Below are 16,594 nucleotides of genomic sequence, written 5' to 3' on the forward strand. Positions count from 1 at the left end.
CAGGACAGAGTAGAACTGCCCCATAGGGTTTCCAAGGAGCAGCTGGTGGATTCAAACTGACAACCTTTTGGTTAGCAACCATAGCTCTTAACAACTGCACCACCAGGGCTCCCGCCATAAAAATAAGAGATATTAAATAAAGCTTTCGGGCCAGCAGGAAAAAATTCAACAACTAACAATGTCCCCTCTAACAAAGAAAGAAAACTAGCAATGATGAGAAAAACACAAAACGCAGAAGTAAGATGGTAGAATAAGAGGAAACAACTGGTTAACAACACGATAGTGACAGAGAGAGCTAGTAATCTTGATAAAAAGGCTTTCAGTCTTTTTTCCTCTTTTTTCTCCACAAACATCTAATATCTCCTGAAAATAAGAAAATAAAAAAATTAGAAAATTAAAATAGTAAATCTAGTATAATTCTCCCTTTACACTATGTGGAAACAGAGTTTTTGTTTGTATGTTTGTTTTGCTTTTTTTTTTTTCCACTTTCAATGTCTATGGCATAATAAACTTCTAATAACACACACTATGTTCACTGTGAGCCCTAACTGAATGTCTTAATACTGGTCATAATAAAGTACAATTCTAAAACTGACATATTTAAAAAAAAAACAAAAAAAAACCTGTTGCCATCAAGTCAATTCTGACTCAGGGCAACACTATATAACAGAGTAGAACTGCCCCATACGGTTTTCAAAGAATGGCTGGTGAACTCAAATGCCAGCTTTTTGCTTCGCAGATGAACTCTTTAACCACTGCGCCACCAGGGCTCCAATACATAATGTTATTGTTGTTGTTAGGTGCCATTGAGTCTGTTCCAACTCATAGCGACCCTATGTACTACAGAATGAAACACTGCCCGGTCCTGCATCATGCTCACAATCGTTGTTATGCCCACTGTTGTAGTCACTGTGTCAATCCATCTTGTTGAGGGTCTTACTCTTTTTAACTGACCCTGTACTTTACCAAGCATGATGTCCTTCTCCAGGAACTTATCCCTCCTGATAACATATTCAAAGTATGTAAGATGTAGTCTTGCCATCCTTGCTTCTGAGGAGCATTTTGCTTGTACTTCTTCCAAGACAGATCTGTTTGATCCCTTGGCAGTCCATAGTATATTCAATATTCTTAATCTCCACATGTCTGTCAGTTTATTGTACTGTGGGGGTTTGTATGTTGCTGTGACGCTGGAAGCTATGCCACCAGTATTCAGATACCAACAGGATCACCTATGGCAGACAGGTTTTAGCTGAGCTTCCAGACTAAGACAGACTAGGAACAAGGACCCAGCAGTCTACTTCTGAAAAGAATTAGCCAGTGAAAACCTTATGAATAGCAGTGGAACACTGTCTGATATAGTGCCAGAAAATGAGCCCCCCAGGTTGGAAGGCACTCAAAAGACGACTGAGGAAGAGCTGCCTCCTCAAAGTAGAGTCGACCTTAATGACTTGGATGGAGTCATGCTTTCGGGACCTTCATTTGCTGATGTGGCATGACTCAAAATGAGAAGAAACAGCTGAAAACATCCATTAATAATCAGAACGTGGAATTACGAAGTATGAATCTATGAAAATTGGAAATCATCAAAAATGAAATGGAACGCATAAACATTAATATCCTAGGAATTAGTGAGCTGAAATGGACTGGTATTGTCCATTTTGAATTGGAAAATCATATGGTCTACTGTGCTAGGAATGACAACTTGAAGAGGAATGGCGTTGCATTCATCACCAAAAAGAACATTTCAAGATCTATCCTGAAGTGCAATGCTGTCAGTGATAGGGTAATATCCATATGCCTACAAGGAAGAACAGTTAATACAACTATTACTCAAATTAACACACTAACCACTAAGGCCAAAGATGAAGAAATAGAGGATTTTTACCAGCTTCTGCAGTCTGAAATTGATTGAACATGCAATCAGGCTGCACTGATAATTACTGGCGATTGGAATGTGAAAGCAGGAAACGAAGAAGGATCAGTAGTTGGAAAATACGGCCTTGGTGATAGAAACAATGCCTGAGATCACATGATAGAATTTTGCAAGACCAACAACTTCTTAATTGCAAATAACTTTTTCACCGACATAAACAGCGACTATACACACGGACCTCACCAGATGGAATACACAGGAATCAAATCGACTACATCTGTGAAAAGAGACAATGGAAAAGTTCAATATCATCAGTCAGAACAAGGCCAGGGGCCAACTGCGGAACAGATCATCAATTGCTCATATGCAAGTTCAAGTCGAAAGTGAAGAAAATTATAACAAGTCCATGAAAGCCAAAGTATGACCTTGAGTGTATCTCACCTGAATTTAGAGACCATCTCAAGAATAGATTTGATGCACTGAACACTAATGACTGAAGACCAGACAAGTTGTTGAATGACATCAAGGACATCCTACATGAAGAAAGCAAGAGGTCATTAAAAAGACAGGAAAGATGTGATCTTTGTGGAAGCAGATTGCCAGGTCTTTCTCCTGCAGAGCCGCTGGGTGGATTTGAACTGCCAACTTTTTGGTTAGCAGCTGAGCGCTTACCTCTTGTGCCTCCAGGGGTCATAAATAACATAGTGTTGGATTATAACCCAAAGCATAAAATAAATATCCATCAGTCCATACTGGTACAAATGAACAATTGGATCAATAAATAAATTGGGCGGGGGGGAATGACAAATCTTCATTCCAGAACAATTATGAATAATATACATAGATAGACCCCCTTCAGGAGGTGGAGCCTAATCCCCCCCCTACCCTGCCCCTTTGAGTGTGGGCTGGGATTAGTGACTTGCTTCCAAATGGTAGATTATTGAAAAGTTGGAAAAAGTAACTTTACAGTGGGGAAATCTGGCAAACCCTGCCTTGGCCAGGTGACCAAAGTCAGCATTGTCAGGAAGCATTCAAATTGAAAACACGTACCGCTGATATGATGTAATGAGACAGGCACTTCATCATTGTGGCTTTCTTCATCTTTGTGGCAAAACCCTATGACCCCAGTCTGATCATGAGGAAACATCAGACGAATCAAATGGTACGTTCTACGAAACACCTGATCAGCATTCTTCAAAACCGTGACGGTCGTGAACAACCAGGAAAGTCTGAGGAAGTAACAGACCAGAGACCAAGGAGATATGCTGGCTGAATGTAATGCTGGGTGGAATCCTAGAACAGAAAGAGGGCATTAGGGGAAAAACTTGTTGATTACCATCATGTTGGCTCTTACTTATGGGGACCTTATGTATAACAGAGCAACACTTTGCCAGGTCCCGTGTTATCTTCACGATTGTTGGTATGTTTGAGACCATTGTTGTGGCCACTGTGTATTTTGGATGCCTTCCGAACTTGGGGGCTCATCTTCCAGCACTATATTGGACAATACTCTGTTGTGATCTATAGGGTTTTCATCAGCTAATTTTCAGAAGTATATCACCAGGCCTTTCTTCCTGGTCTCTCTTAGTCTGGACACTCCACTGAAACCTGTCCACCATGGGTGACCCTGTTAGTATTTGAAATACTGGTGGCATAGCTTCCAGAATCATAGCAACATGCAAGCCACCACAGTACAACACACTGACAGACATATGATGGTGGAGAAAAACTAGTGAAATCTAAATAACAGAAATGTACCGATGTGGTTTCATAGTTACAACAAATGTACCATGGATATGTAAGATGTTAACGATAGGGAAAATGGGGTGAGGGGTATACAGAAACTCTTGGTACTATCTTTGTAACTTTCCTGTAAATCCAAAACTATTCTAAAATAAAAAGGTTATTTTTTAAAAAAAAAGAAAGAAAAGACCAAAATGGATGTCGGAAGAGACCCTGAAACTTGCTCTTGAAGGTCGAGTAGCTAAAAGAAAAGGAAGAAATAATGAAGTCAAACAACTGAACAGAAGATTTCAAAGGGTGGCTGGAGAAGACAAAGTAAAGTATTATAATGACACTTGCAAAGAGCTGGAGATAGAAAACCAAAAGGGAAGAACACGCTCGGCATTTCTCAAGCTGAAAGAACTGAAGAAAAAATTCAAGACTCATGTTGCAATAGTGAAGGATTCTATGGGGAAAATATTAAATGACACAGAAAGTATCAAAAGAACATGGAAGGAATACACAGAGTCATTATACCAAAAAGAATTGGTCGACATACAACCATTTCAAGAGGTAGCATATGATCAGGAACCGATGGTACTGAAGGAAGAAGTCCAAGCTGCACTGAAGACATTGGCAAAAAACAAGTTTCCAGGAATTGACAGAATATCAGTTGAGATATTTCAACAAATGGATGCAAGGCTGGAAGTACTCACTTGTCTATGCCATGAAATTTAGAAGACAGCTACCTGGCCAGTCGACTGAAAGAGATCCATATGTATGCCTATTCCCAAGAAAGGTGATCCAACCGAATGTGGAAATTGTAGAACAATATCATTAATATCACAGGCAAGTAAAATTTTGCTGAAGATCATTCAAAAGCAGCTGCAGCAGTATATTGACAGGGAACTGCCAGAATATCAGGTGGGATTCATAAGAGGATGTAGAACTAGGGATATCATTGCTGATGTCAGATGGATCCTGGCTGAAAGCAGAGAGTACCAGAAAGATGTTTACCTGTGTTTTATTGACTATGCAAATGTATTTGACCGTGTGCTTCATAACAAATTATGGATAATCAACATAGAATAGATACTATTTTTTTTTTATTTTCTACCTTCTTCATCACCACTCTGATCCTGATGAGGTGTAGATTCTAATGCAGGAACTTCTCTTGCTTTTGTGCGAGTCCAGGAAATTTGTCCAGTAGATACATCTGATGACCAGTCACACATGTCAAATTCAAACTCACAGGCTTGACACGCTAATGATGGGGAGAAAAATGTCTTTTTAAAAATCTTGGTGGACTAACACAGTCTAATAGAGTGGTTTCTTAACCACAGTTTATGTCGGAATCCACTAAGAGGCTCAAACACACACATACACAAATGCATACCTGGAAAATTTGATTCAATAAGCTTGACAATGTACCAGCAACACTATCCTTCGAAAGTTCCTCAATTGATCCAGATGTGTGGCCCCCAATTGAGATCAGGTGACATAAAAAAGGGGGTTCCCAATCTTTCTCGTGCCAAAGTCCGTTTCAATTTTTTAAATGGCACAACATCAGACCTTATCTACTTTACAGATTTATACTTAGTTTAAATGATATACTTATTCATAATCACATTGAAATTTTAAAGGAGAAACAATGTATATAATTTCAAGATCTTCAATACAGTCATTTTAGAAAAAATTATGACCTTTAAATTGATGTATTGAGTATTGTGAAAATTTTTAATAAACCACAGATATCCAATAACACTCCAGCTAAATCAAAGACATTAATGTCAACAAAGATTGGCCAGTGAGTATTCCTATTAGTGGTCTCTGAGTCTCATAAATTACCTACACACCAACAAAGCAAGCATCTCAGTTTAACACTTACACCTTAATCCTTCATCTGTAGAGTCAAATTGGCAGAGATTTGTATCCGGATAACATAGTTCCTGCTTGGTATTTGATGCTTCTTGACACTGTAAACTTTCATCTGTTAAATTGAAAAATTAGCAAGAAGTGAGATGCAGGCACAACTGGAAAGATTCTTGTATTTCTTAAAATGATAACATTTGTTCTACAAAGCACTTTTCTCCCAATTCCTCTCTATGGTGATATCACCCTTTACGTAACCTTATTAGAGAGTGATAGAGATGAATGTAGGGGGAAGGGAGACAGAGAAGGAGGGAAGAAGGGAAGGAGGGAGAGAGAGATTCACACACACACATGCACACACACACACACACACACACACACTAAACCATGCCAGAACTTTTGAATTTTAATGAGATCTGCCAAGCCCCAAAACCAAACCTTCCATGTCCCCGAGAAGTAAGTAACCCACTTTAATGTTGAACTAAGAGCCTATAATTAGAAGGATAATTGTACAAGTGTCAAATATTACATACAGTAACATATGCTATCCTTTTTAATTGGAAGCTGGATCAGCCCTGGAACTACTTTCCCTGCAGCCCTTTCAGATGGTGCCTGTTTTCCATCCCACATTCCTCCCAACACAGCACTTGAAGGTGAACTAAGTATCCTTCTTGCTTCTATTGACACTTTCAGATAATTCTCCATCTCACCTTCCTAAACACTCCAGTTTTGCATCTCTTGACATCAGGCAATATCCTTCACTGCCAACTTACTGCAGTCATCTACAGACACCCGTGCACTCCCCCTCAATCCTTGATTTTAGCTCTTGGATCACTGTCATTTTTAAAAATTTCCATATTCACTTTCATCTTGCCTCCCAGTTTCTTGATATCTTCTTCTTGATGATCTTGAAGGAGAACACTGACGAACTATCTCTGCTACTGCTCCTAAGTATTATCATTACTGATAATGACAATACTTCCTTTATCTTAATTTTGTGTCACACTCTCCAACCAGCACCTCTTATCTTTCTGGCTCACTTCCTGTAGTATCTCAGTTCTTAACAATTTTTGACTGCAGCAGACCCTACAATCCAATGGTTCTAAATCTTTTCAATTCATTTCATCCTCATCAGGTCCTCATTTCCTTTCTTACAGAGGTTACTCAACAAGGTCAATCATTATAGTCTTCCCCTGGCATTTCTCATGTTTCCCCATACTCTCATGGCAAGAACACTCAGGTCAATACAAACAAAACATCTGGTTTCTCTCTGGCCTAACTTTCTCCTCTCACATTCTTCCCCATCTAATTAATAACAACTCCATTCTTCCAATCATTCAGGAAGGACATTTGGAATTATCCATGACTCATTTATTTCTCTAACTCCCAACACGCCATCCATCAGCAAATCTTTGCTTTATCTATAAAATGCACCCAGTATCTGGCTACTTCTTACCACTTCTACAACTACTACTCTTCTGGTTCAAGGGAAAATCATCACCTTCTGAATTATAGTAATGGCTCCTTACTTTGTCTCCTTGTTACTGCCCTTGCCTTACTGTTGTTGTTGTTAGGTGCTGTTAAGCTGGTTCCGACTCATAGCAACCCTATGTACAAAAGAACAAAACACTGTCCAGTCCTGTGCCAACCTCACAATCATTTTTATGCCCGAGCTCATTGTTACAGTCACTGTGTCAATCCTTCTCATTAAGGGTTTCATCTTTTTTGCTGACCCTCTACTTTACCAAGCATGATGTCCTTCTCCAGGGACTGGTCCCTCCTGATACCATGTCCAGTGTAAGACGAAGTCTCACCATCCTTGCTTCTAAGGGGCATTCTGGCTGCACTTCTTCCAAAACAGATTTGTTCCTTCCTCTGGCAGTCCATGGTATATTCAATATTCTTCACTAACACCATAATTCAAATGCATCAATTCTTCAGTTTTCCTTATTCATTGTCCAGCTTTCACATGCATATGAGGCAATTGAAAAGACCATGACTTGAGTCAGGTGCACTTTAGTCCTCAAAGTGGCGTCTTTAAATATGTGAGTCAGCTCATATCTCCTCTACTCAAAATCTTTCACTGGGTTTCTATCCTACGTGAAGTGAAAGCAAAAGTTCTTCCCATGATCTTCCTTACACAAATCAGGCTTACTTCTGCCTTAAGACCTTTGCATTTACGGTTCCTTCCAAAACACACGTGGCTTGCTCCCTCAACTCCTTTTTTTTTGCTCAGATAATACATTCTCAGTGAGATCTTATGTGACCATCCTATTTAAAACTTCTCCATCCTGTCCTCACCTCTGGCACTTCTTATCTCAGTTCTCTGTTTTATTGTTGCCCATAGTATATATCACCACTTGACATAAAATACATTTCACTATTTTTTTACTTAGTGTTTGTCTCCTTACTCCCTTCCCTGCCCCTCCTTCCCACCTAAAAAGTAAGCTCCATGAACAAAGAGATGTGTCACTTGTTTTGTTCACTATTGTCTCACTTCCTAGAAAAAGTCTTGGCACAACACAGGTGCTCAATAAATATTTGTTTAATGAATGAATAATCTAAGAACAATTCAACAAATTTTTAAAAAATTGTAGACTCCATATTGCTTATATTTTTATTTTTTATAAAAAGGAGGCAAATGGTTATGAAAATGAATTACGAATACATCCATAATCTGGTTGCTCATAATGGGAGCTTACAAATGATGAAGATGCAAATCCTCTTGAATGCAAGATCCACTGAAAATAAAATGGCATATGCAATTAAGGGAGTGTTGGCAATAAATGAAGCTAAGATTGCACACTAACAATTACCATGAAATAATTAAAACTGAAATTTTTGTAGATTTATATAATAGTTACAAATCTTTTGCCCCCTGGAGCTACAAAATTAAGTATTGGCCATAGTTCAATTAAATGTTGTATATTATCTCTAATTTGTCATTATTTATACAAGAAAAAATAAAACAGAAGCTACTGAAAGCAAAAACAGTCAAATACAAATTGCATGGAGTTGAAAATGTAGCTTGTGTCAACTGGCATTAAATATCTTTTGCAGTGTGAACCACTTTTACTATCTTTGGCCCACAAACTGAAACTTGCAACAATAAAAACAGTAGTATGTGAATATATGTTTTTGTGTACCATGCACAGCTGTCAATAAATCTCCTGGAGAGAACTTTTTATTTTAATGCATTCAATTCCAGAGCTCAAAGCTATTCAAAGATGTCACTCATTTTGCTATATCCATATTTATACTTTCCTTCTGCCTCTCCTTTTCCCTCTCTCTATATATAGCTGTCTCCTACTCTATCTCTCTCATTTTTACATAGCACCAAAATCTGGCTGGAGGAAGTCATTTTGGGGGTTCTAAAATCCTCTGTCAATGATGCATGGATCATCAACAGGATGAAGTTTTGCCAACCGTTTGAAGGTGTCTAATCCAATGAAGGCACGTTTCTGGAGTCTGCCATCCTTCAGAATCTTCTCTGGCACACACAGGTATGTAAAATTGTACAGGTTGTCTCAGATGGTAGAGAGTAAGTCTAAATCTCAAGGCCATTACAATAAAAATTATAATTGACATTCATTTTAGTTCTGACTTGAGACTTTATACAATTTCTTTGTCAATTTCCTTAAATAAGCAATGGATTTCACTAAACAGTTATTGCTTCCTAAAAGGTAGCTGGAAGTTAATAAGATAAAATAGGTAACTAGCACCCTAGTTAGTTAACTGGCTAATATGTATGCATCATTCAAATTCTAATTAAGGGATGATTTGTGTCTTTGGGGGCTTTACAAATCAGTAAGGCAAAGCTCTGGAAAACCAATCTAAAAATATTCACAGCATCTTGGTCGCTTCCAGTTTTGGGCAATTATGAATAAAGCTACTATAAACATTTGTGCGAAGATTTTGATGTGGACACGGGTCTTCAGCTCTTTTGTGCAAATATCTAGGAGCAAAATTGCTGGATCATGTCATAAGCCTATGTTTAGCTTTATAGAAAATTGCCACACACTCTTCCAGAGTGACTGTATCATGTTGCATTCCCATCAGTAAAGAATGAGACGTCTTATTGTTCAACAACCTGACTAGCATTTGGTGCTGTCAGTGTTTTGGATTTTAGCTATGCTAACAGATGTGTAGTGGTATCTCATTGTTGTTTTAATTTGTAATTTGCTATGGTGGTGCAATGGTTAAGTGCTAGGCTGCTAACCGAAAGTTCAGTTGTTCAAACCCAACAACAGCTTCGCAGGAGAAAAGACATGGCAATCTTTTCCTGTAAAAGATTACAGCCCAGGAAACCCTATGGAGCAGTTCTACTCCTGTCATATAGTGTCACTATGGGTTGGAATCAACCCAGCAGCACACAACAACAACAACAATGGCATACAATCTTGAGCATCTTTTCATATGCTTATTTGCCATCTGTATAGCCTTCTTTAGTGAGATGTCATCATTTCTTTTTTAAATTTCTTTTTTAATTTATGTACAGTAAAATACACACTTTTTGTTAGTCAGGTATATAAATTTTGATGATGCACAGGCTCGTGTAACACTTTTGAAAATCAAGATACAGAAAAATTCCATCACAATCCCCCCAAAAATTCCCTCATGGTATCCTTTTGTAGCTACACCCGTTTCTCACTCTCAACCCTGAGCAATTATTGATCTGTTCTCTGTCCCTATAATTTTCCCTTTTCCAGAATATCATTTAAATAGAATTGTCGATTATTCTTAGCATAATCTGAGATTCATTCATGGTGCTATCAATGGCTTATTCCATTCTATTGCTGAGTAGTATTCCATTGTAGAGATGTATCACAATTTGTTTATTCATTCTTAGTTGAGGTAAAATTAGGTTGTTTCGAGTTTTTGGTGTTTCCAGACAAAGGTTTTGTGTGAACATAAGTTTCACTTTACTTGGGAAAATACCTAGCAGTGGCATTGCTGGGTCATATGGTTAAACGTATCTAACTTTATAAGAAATTGCCAAACTTTTCTCCAAAGTGGCCTTTTTTTTTTTTTTTTTGCATCCCCAATTCAGTACAAGGATGCCCCACATCCTTGTTAGCAGTGGGTATTTTCAGATTTATGTCCTCTTAATTTTAGTCATTGTTATAGGTACATAATGGTATCACATTGTGGTTTTGAATTGCTCTAAGACTATTGATGTGGAGCATCTCCTCATGTGCAAATTTGCTATCTGTGTATCCTCTTTGGTGAAGTGTCTGGACAAACATTTTCCCCGTGTTTTATTGTGTTTGTTTTCATATTGTTGAGTTTGGGGAGTACGCTATCTATCCTGGATATAAATCCTTTGTCAGATAAGTGTTTTGCAAATATTTTCCCACAGTCTGTGGCTTGTCTTTCCATTCTCTTGAGAGTGTCTTTTACAGGCCATTTTGACAAAGCTCAGTTTATCATATTTTTTTCCATTTATTGATCATTGTTTTGGTGTTTTATCTAACCCAAGGTCTAAGTGATTTTCTCCTATGTTGTCATCTTGAAGTTCTATAATTTTCCCTTTGGAATTAATTTTTATATAAGATGTGAAGTTTAGGTCAAGATACATGTTTTTGCCTATGGGATTCCATTTGTTCTAGCACCATTTGTTGAAAAGACTGCCCTTTCTCCATTGAATTTCCTTCACACTTTTATCAAAAGTCAATTGACCATATTTATGCAGGTCTATTTCTGAACTCACTATTCCATGTTATTGATAACATGTCTATCGTTTTGCCAATACCAAACTCACTCACTCTCTTTATTATTTTAGCTTTATAGTAAGTCTTATAATCAGATAGTGTGAATCCTCTAACTTCTTTCTTTTTCCAAAATTGTTTACATATACATTTTAGAATTAGTTTGTTGATATTTACATAAACTCCGGCTCAGATTTTTTATTGGGATTGCATTGATTCAGTGTATCAGTGTGGAGAGAAATGACATTTTAACAATATTGAGCCTTCCAATCCATCATCACTCCATTTATTTAGTCTTCCTGAGGTCTTTATCAGTGTTTTCTAGTTTTCAGAATACAGATTCAGCATACATGTTTTTTAGGTTTATACATTAGTATTTATTTGGATTGTATTATAAACAGTACTACTTTTCTAATTTCATTATCCAACTGTTCATTGCATGATATAGAAATACAATTTATTTTTATACTGACCTTGCATCCTATTACCGTAACAAACTCCTTTGCTAGTTCTAGAAGCTTTTTCATAAGTTCTATGAGATTTTCTACATAGACAGTCATGTTATCTGCAAATAAATAAAGGCTTACTTCTTCCATTACAATTAGTAGGCCTTTTATTTCTGTTTCTTGCCTTATTGTATTGGCCAGGGGCGAATTTACCAGTAAGCAAGGTACACACAGGCTTACAATAAGCAAAGTACCCACAGGCTTACTTGTGCTTACTGACTAATCTGCAGTGCACAGTTTCACCTGTTTTTTGGTGCACAAGTAAGCCCGTGCACGCCTTGCTTACTGGGTAGTCCACACCTGGAACTTCCAGTAATATGTTGCATAGGAATGGTGAGAGTGGACATCTGGTTCCCAGTCTAAGGAAGAAAGCACTCATTCTTTCATCATTAGGTATGATGTTAGCTGTAGGGTTTTTGTACATGCCCTTTATCAGGTTAAAAAAGTTCATTGTTAGCTGAGGTTTTTATCTTGAATGTATGTTAAATTTTGTCAGATGCTTTTCATGAGTTTATCATGTGCTTTTTCTTCTTTATTCTGTTAACATGGTGAATTACACTGATGGCTCTTTAAACATTGAACAAGTCTCACATTCCTGGGATAGTTGTGAAGTATTACCTTTTTTTCATATATTGTTGGTTTCAATTTCACAAAATTTTGTTGAAGAGTTTTGTGTCTATTTTTACTAAGAATGTTAGTCAATAGTTTTCGTATTTTATTTTATCTTGTTTTAGTATTGGGATAGTGCTGCCCATATACAATAAAGGTGAAATGTGTTCTCTGTATTTCTATTTTCTGGATCAGAATGTGTACAACTGGTGTTATTTCTTCCCTAAATTTTTGATACAATTTACCAGTGAAACCATGTGGTCCTAGAGTTTTCTTTCATGGCAGATTAGCATTATGAATCCCATTATTTTAATAAACATAAGACTATTCAGGTTATTGTTTTCTTCTTGAGTGTATCTTGGATCTTTCTTCGTGAATGAGCTTGTATCTCTCAAGGAACTTGTCCTTTTCATCTATGCTAGAATGACTGAATCTTGGTAAGATCAGTGAACACTACAGCATTTTAACTCACCTTATTTCTATCCTCCTTTTCCTAGCTCCATGGCATGCTTGAAGACCAATATCAACTCAATCATGGTAGCCATGAAAACCTGCAGCAGCCTACCAACCACTGAGACAGATTTAGAGCTCCCCAAAAGCAGTATCCTTAGATTATTTTCATTACATGACCTGTCTGACAATTCTCTGGCAACCCCTACTTGCAGAATAGGCAAATCCATAGAGATAGAAAGTAGATTAGTGGTTGCCAGGGTCAGGAAAGAGGGTGTAATGAGAAGTGACCACTAATGGATATGGAGTTTTTTTTTTTTTTGAAGTGATGAAAATATTCTTGAATTAGATATTGGTGATGCTTGCACAACCCTGTGAATATAGTAAAAACCACTGAATTACACACTTAAACTTTTTTTTTTTAAATAAATAAAAAAAACTTTCTATTCTCCTTCAGGGACTCTAATGAATGTTGAACTTTATTTTAATACTGTCCCATAGGTCCCTGAGGCTCTGTTGGTTTTTGAAAATCTTGTTTCGTCTGTTTTTCAGATTAGATTATTTAATATATCTTCAAGTTCACTGACTCTTCTACTATCTCCATTCTGTAATTGAGCCCATCCAGTGTATAATTTATTTTAGATACCATAATTTTCAGTTCTAAAATGTCCATTTGGTTCTTTTAAAACAGTTTTTCTTTCTCTGCTGAGGACTGCTATCCTTCCACTCATTTAAAGAATGTTCACCCTTTCCTCATTGAGGGTGGTTACAATACTTGCTTTAAAGGTTTGGTTCAATAGTTCCAATATCTATTTGGGGTTAGCATCTGTCGATTGTCTTTTCCTTGAGAATATGTCAGATTTCCTGTTTCTTTGAGTGTCAAAAAATTTTAGAGTGCATGTTGGGCGCATTGAATATTGTGAAACTCTGGGTCCTTTTAAAGAAGAACTTCTAACAGGTACTTTCTGGTTTGAACCCCTGCTTAGAATTCACATTTCCACTCCATACATACTGAATCAGAATCTACAGTTTAACAAGATTCCCAGGTAATTCTTATGTATAATAAATTTTGAGAACCACTGCTCTAACTAGTGGAGCCCTTTTGGCACAGTGGTTAAGAGAGCAGCTGCTAACCAAAAGGTCGGCAGTTCAAATCCACCAGCTGCTCCTTGAAAGCACTATGGGGCAGTTCTACTCTGTCTTACAGAGTCGCTATGAGTCAGAATCAACTCAGTGGCAATGGGTTTGGTTATTGGTTTTGGCTCTACTAGTGGTTCTCAGAATTGGTCCCTAACTGGCAGCATTAGCATCACCTGGGAAGTTGTCAGAATACAAGTTCTCAGCAGGAGTTCAAGCCGGAATGAACCGATTTGAAGCCCTGTTTTACAGTCTTCTGGAGCGGTGGTGCACTGATTAAGAGCTCGGCTGCTAACCAAAAGTTCTGCAGTTCAAATCCACCAGCTGCTCCTTGGAAATACTATGGGGCAGTTTTACTCTGTCCTATAGGGTCGCTATGAGTTGGAATGGACTCAAGGGCAATGGGTTTTATTTATTTATTTATTCTGGAATATGTTAATATTTTAATTTTATCAGGTAATCAACCTGGCTGTGTTTAGAACACAAGTTTTATCTTATCTTCTGTGAGTAGAATTCATGCCAGTTCAGTATTCAAAGCCTTGTCTATGCTGTTTGGGTCTGCCCCTCCCATAAGCCACTCGGGTCTGCTTGGGGACTTCGAAAATAGTTTATATAATAACTCAATTCTCAAAGCCTTTCCTGTACTTCTTTGGTGTGTTTGACATATGTGCAGCTTGAAGGTTAAGCTGAAACTTGTTTTATTTCATATACTAAATTAGGGTATCCCCTTTTCTTGTTCTTTCCAAAATTTTCTCAATGCTCTTTCCTAGTGGCCTGTTCTCTTGGTTCATCTGGCCAGAGAGATAAAAGTTCTTTCAGAATTTTATCCTCCCAGATTGCACAAAGTTCCATGTGACTGAGTCCAGCCAAAAAGGAAAAAAAAAAAAGACTTTCTCCATTTTTCAAACAAGTAGGGCCCTTTTTTTTATTTTGTGTATACAGAGAAACCAGTTTTCCCTTGGTTTTAGATCCCTCACCGTGATGACAGTGCAGTTCCCTTCCTGTGGCTGGCCTCATGACAGGAGATAGACTAAGAGAGAGATTGAGAGAACATAGTGTTTCCCCTCCACATTCTCTGGTTTAGAAGGTTCCCTTTTCTTGGTTCTCAAGTGTTTCTCTTGTACTTGTTGCTGCCTATGCCTGCTACACAGTTTCTTGACTTAGCACAAACTTGGGTCAAATCTGGTAGATAAAGGAGGCAAAACAAAACAAACAAAAACAGAATACAGGATGCTCACTGCCACTGTCCTGGCTGTTCTTCAAGTTTTAGCTATTCTTCCCTATTATCTGCAATTATTTACTTTTCAAGAATCTGAGGTCAGTGTTTTTTTTTTTTTTTTTCCCCATAGTTATTAGTTGTAATCAGTAAGAGAGAAAGGTTGGAGCAGGCTTACTCTATATCAGCAACACTGGAAGTCCAACTTTTTTTTTTAATAGGAGAAAGTGAACGATTCACAAAGGGAGGCTCTAAAAATAATTCAGTCAACCAGAAATATGGTGAATCCTGTTTTCTTCTTTTTAACTTTCTTAAATGATTGTGCCTTTAGTGTCATACTTCCATCTTAAAAATGAAAAAAAAAAAAAAAACCCCAAAAGCTTTTTCAGTTGTCGCATAACTAGAAAAAGTTTTCAGGATTGTATTTGACAATGCTGTTAATTATATTAGCGCAATACTTGTCATCTTACTGGGCATTCGGTAAATAGCAGTTGAATAGTTAGCTATATAATTCTATGAATTCTAGGAGTTACTTGTCATTCAATTATTTTTATGGATGCTAGATATTTCATAATTTTATTAAAACATATTGTTTTTACATATTGTAGCCTGTCAACTATTTTGTGTTTCAAGATGAAAACCTGTATTCATCATTATTCATTCAGTTTAAGCTTAAGGAGGTATGTATTATACCTACTACATTTTAGTCCATTACTAAGGCAACAGTGATTATTATATTTGAGTAGTGAATTTATTAATTTCCCTCCCCATTGATTTCAATGTTCCTCCCTAGTCTCAAAAAAGATTCATAAAAAATTTTTGAGAACACTGTGGTTTGAGAAAAATAAATAAATAAAAGTACTTTTCTCAGGAAACCTAAACATCTTACATAGAACAGATTCCATAAATCAAAATGACCTGTCAAAAGACAGACACATTAGGCCATAGTCTGCTCATTTATAAGAACTATATTTCTGCTATAATATGACAAAAGGCACTTACATTTCCACTAAAATATAGCAAATGCTTTGCCCAGATTAATTCTTCTCAGGTAAAGTTACTTCATACAGTTTGAGGAAATACCTTCATTTTTGATACTAAAACAAAATCCTAGAAATATTGTAATTATTCTTAACATAAATGTAAGTACCATTAAAAAAATCATATTCCCATTATATTTTATTTAAATCTGCTTTTTAATGGAATGGAGCACATACAGCTCTGAGGGAAAAAGAATTCATTCAAAATCCCCAATACTTGGTATTTAAATAATTGCACATGTTGTTTGTTCAATTATTCACTCAACGTATATTTATTTATCAAGTGCCTGCTCTGTATTGGGAAGTCACAAATGAATAAGACACTATCGCTGCCTCAAGAAATTCAGTGTTTAGGAGACTCCGGCAAGATGGCGGTCTAGGCAGAAGCACCACGCCGTCCCTCCACAACAAAGATCCGAAAAACTAAGCCAAACAGAGAATCAACAATCCTGAAACCCTAG

General features: G+C 37.1%; 1 protein-coding gene across 1 annotated transcript in view; it reads right to left on the minus strand.

Moving 5' to 3' along the window:
* MALRD1 (MAM and LDL receptor class A domain containing 1) overlaps window positions 1–16,594 on the minus strand; it is a 964,362-nt gene that overhangs the window by 873,172 nt on the left and 74,596 nt on the right. Inside the window, 2 exon segments of the mRNA XM_012556720.1 lie at window positions 4,713–4,859; window positions 5,484–5,585. Coding sequence (XP_012412174.1) covers window positions 4,713–4,859; window positions 5,484–5,585 — 249 coding nt within the window.

The sequence above is a fragment of the Trichechus manatus genome, unplaced genomic scaffold, assembly GCF_000243295.1.
Source record: "Trichechus manatus latirostris isolate Lorelei unplaced genomic scaffold, TriManLat1.0 scaffold00075, whole genome shotgun sequence".
NCBI lineage: Eukaryota > Metazoa > Chordata > Mammalia > Sirenia > Trichechidae > Trichechus > Trichechus manatus.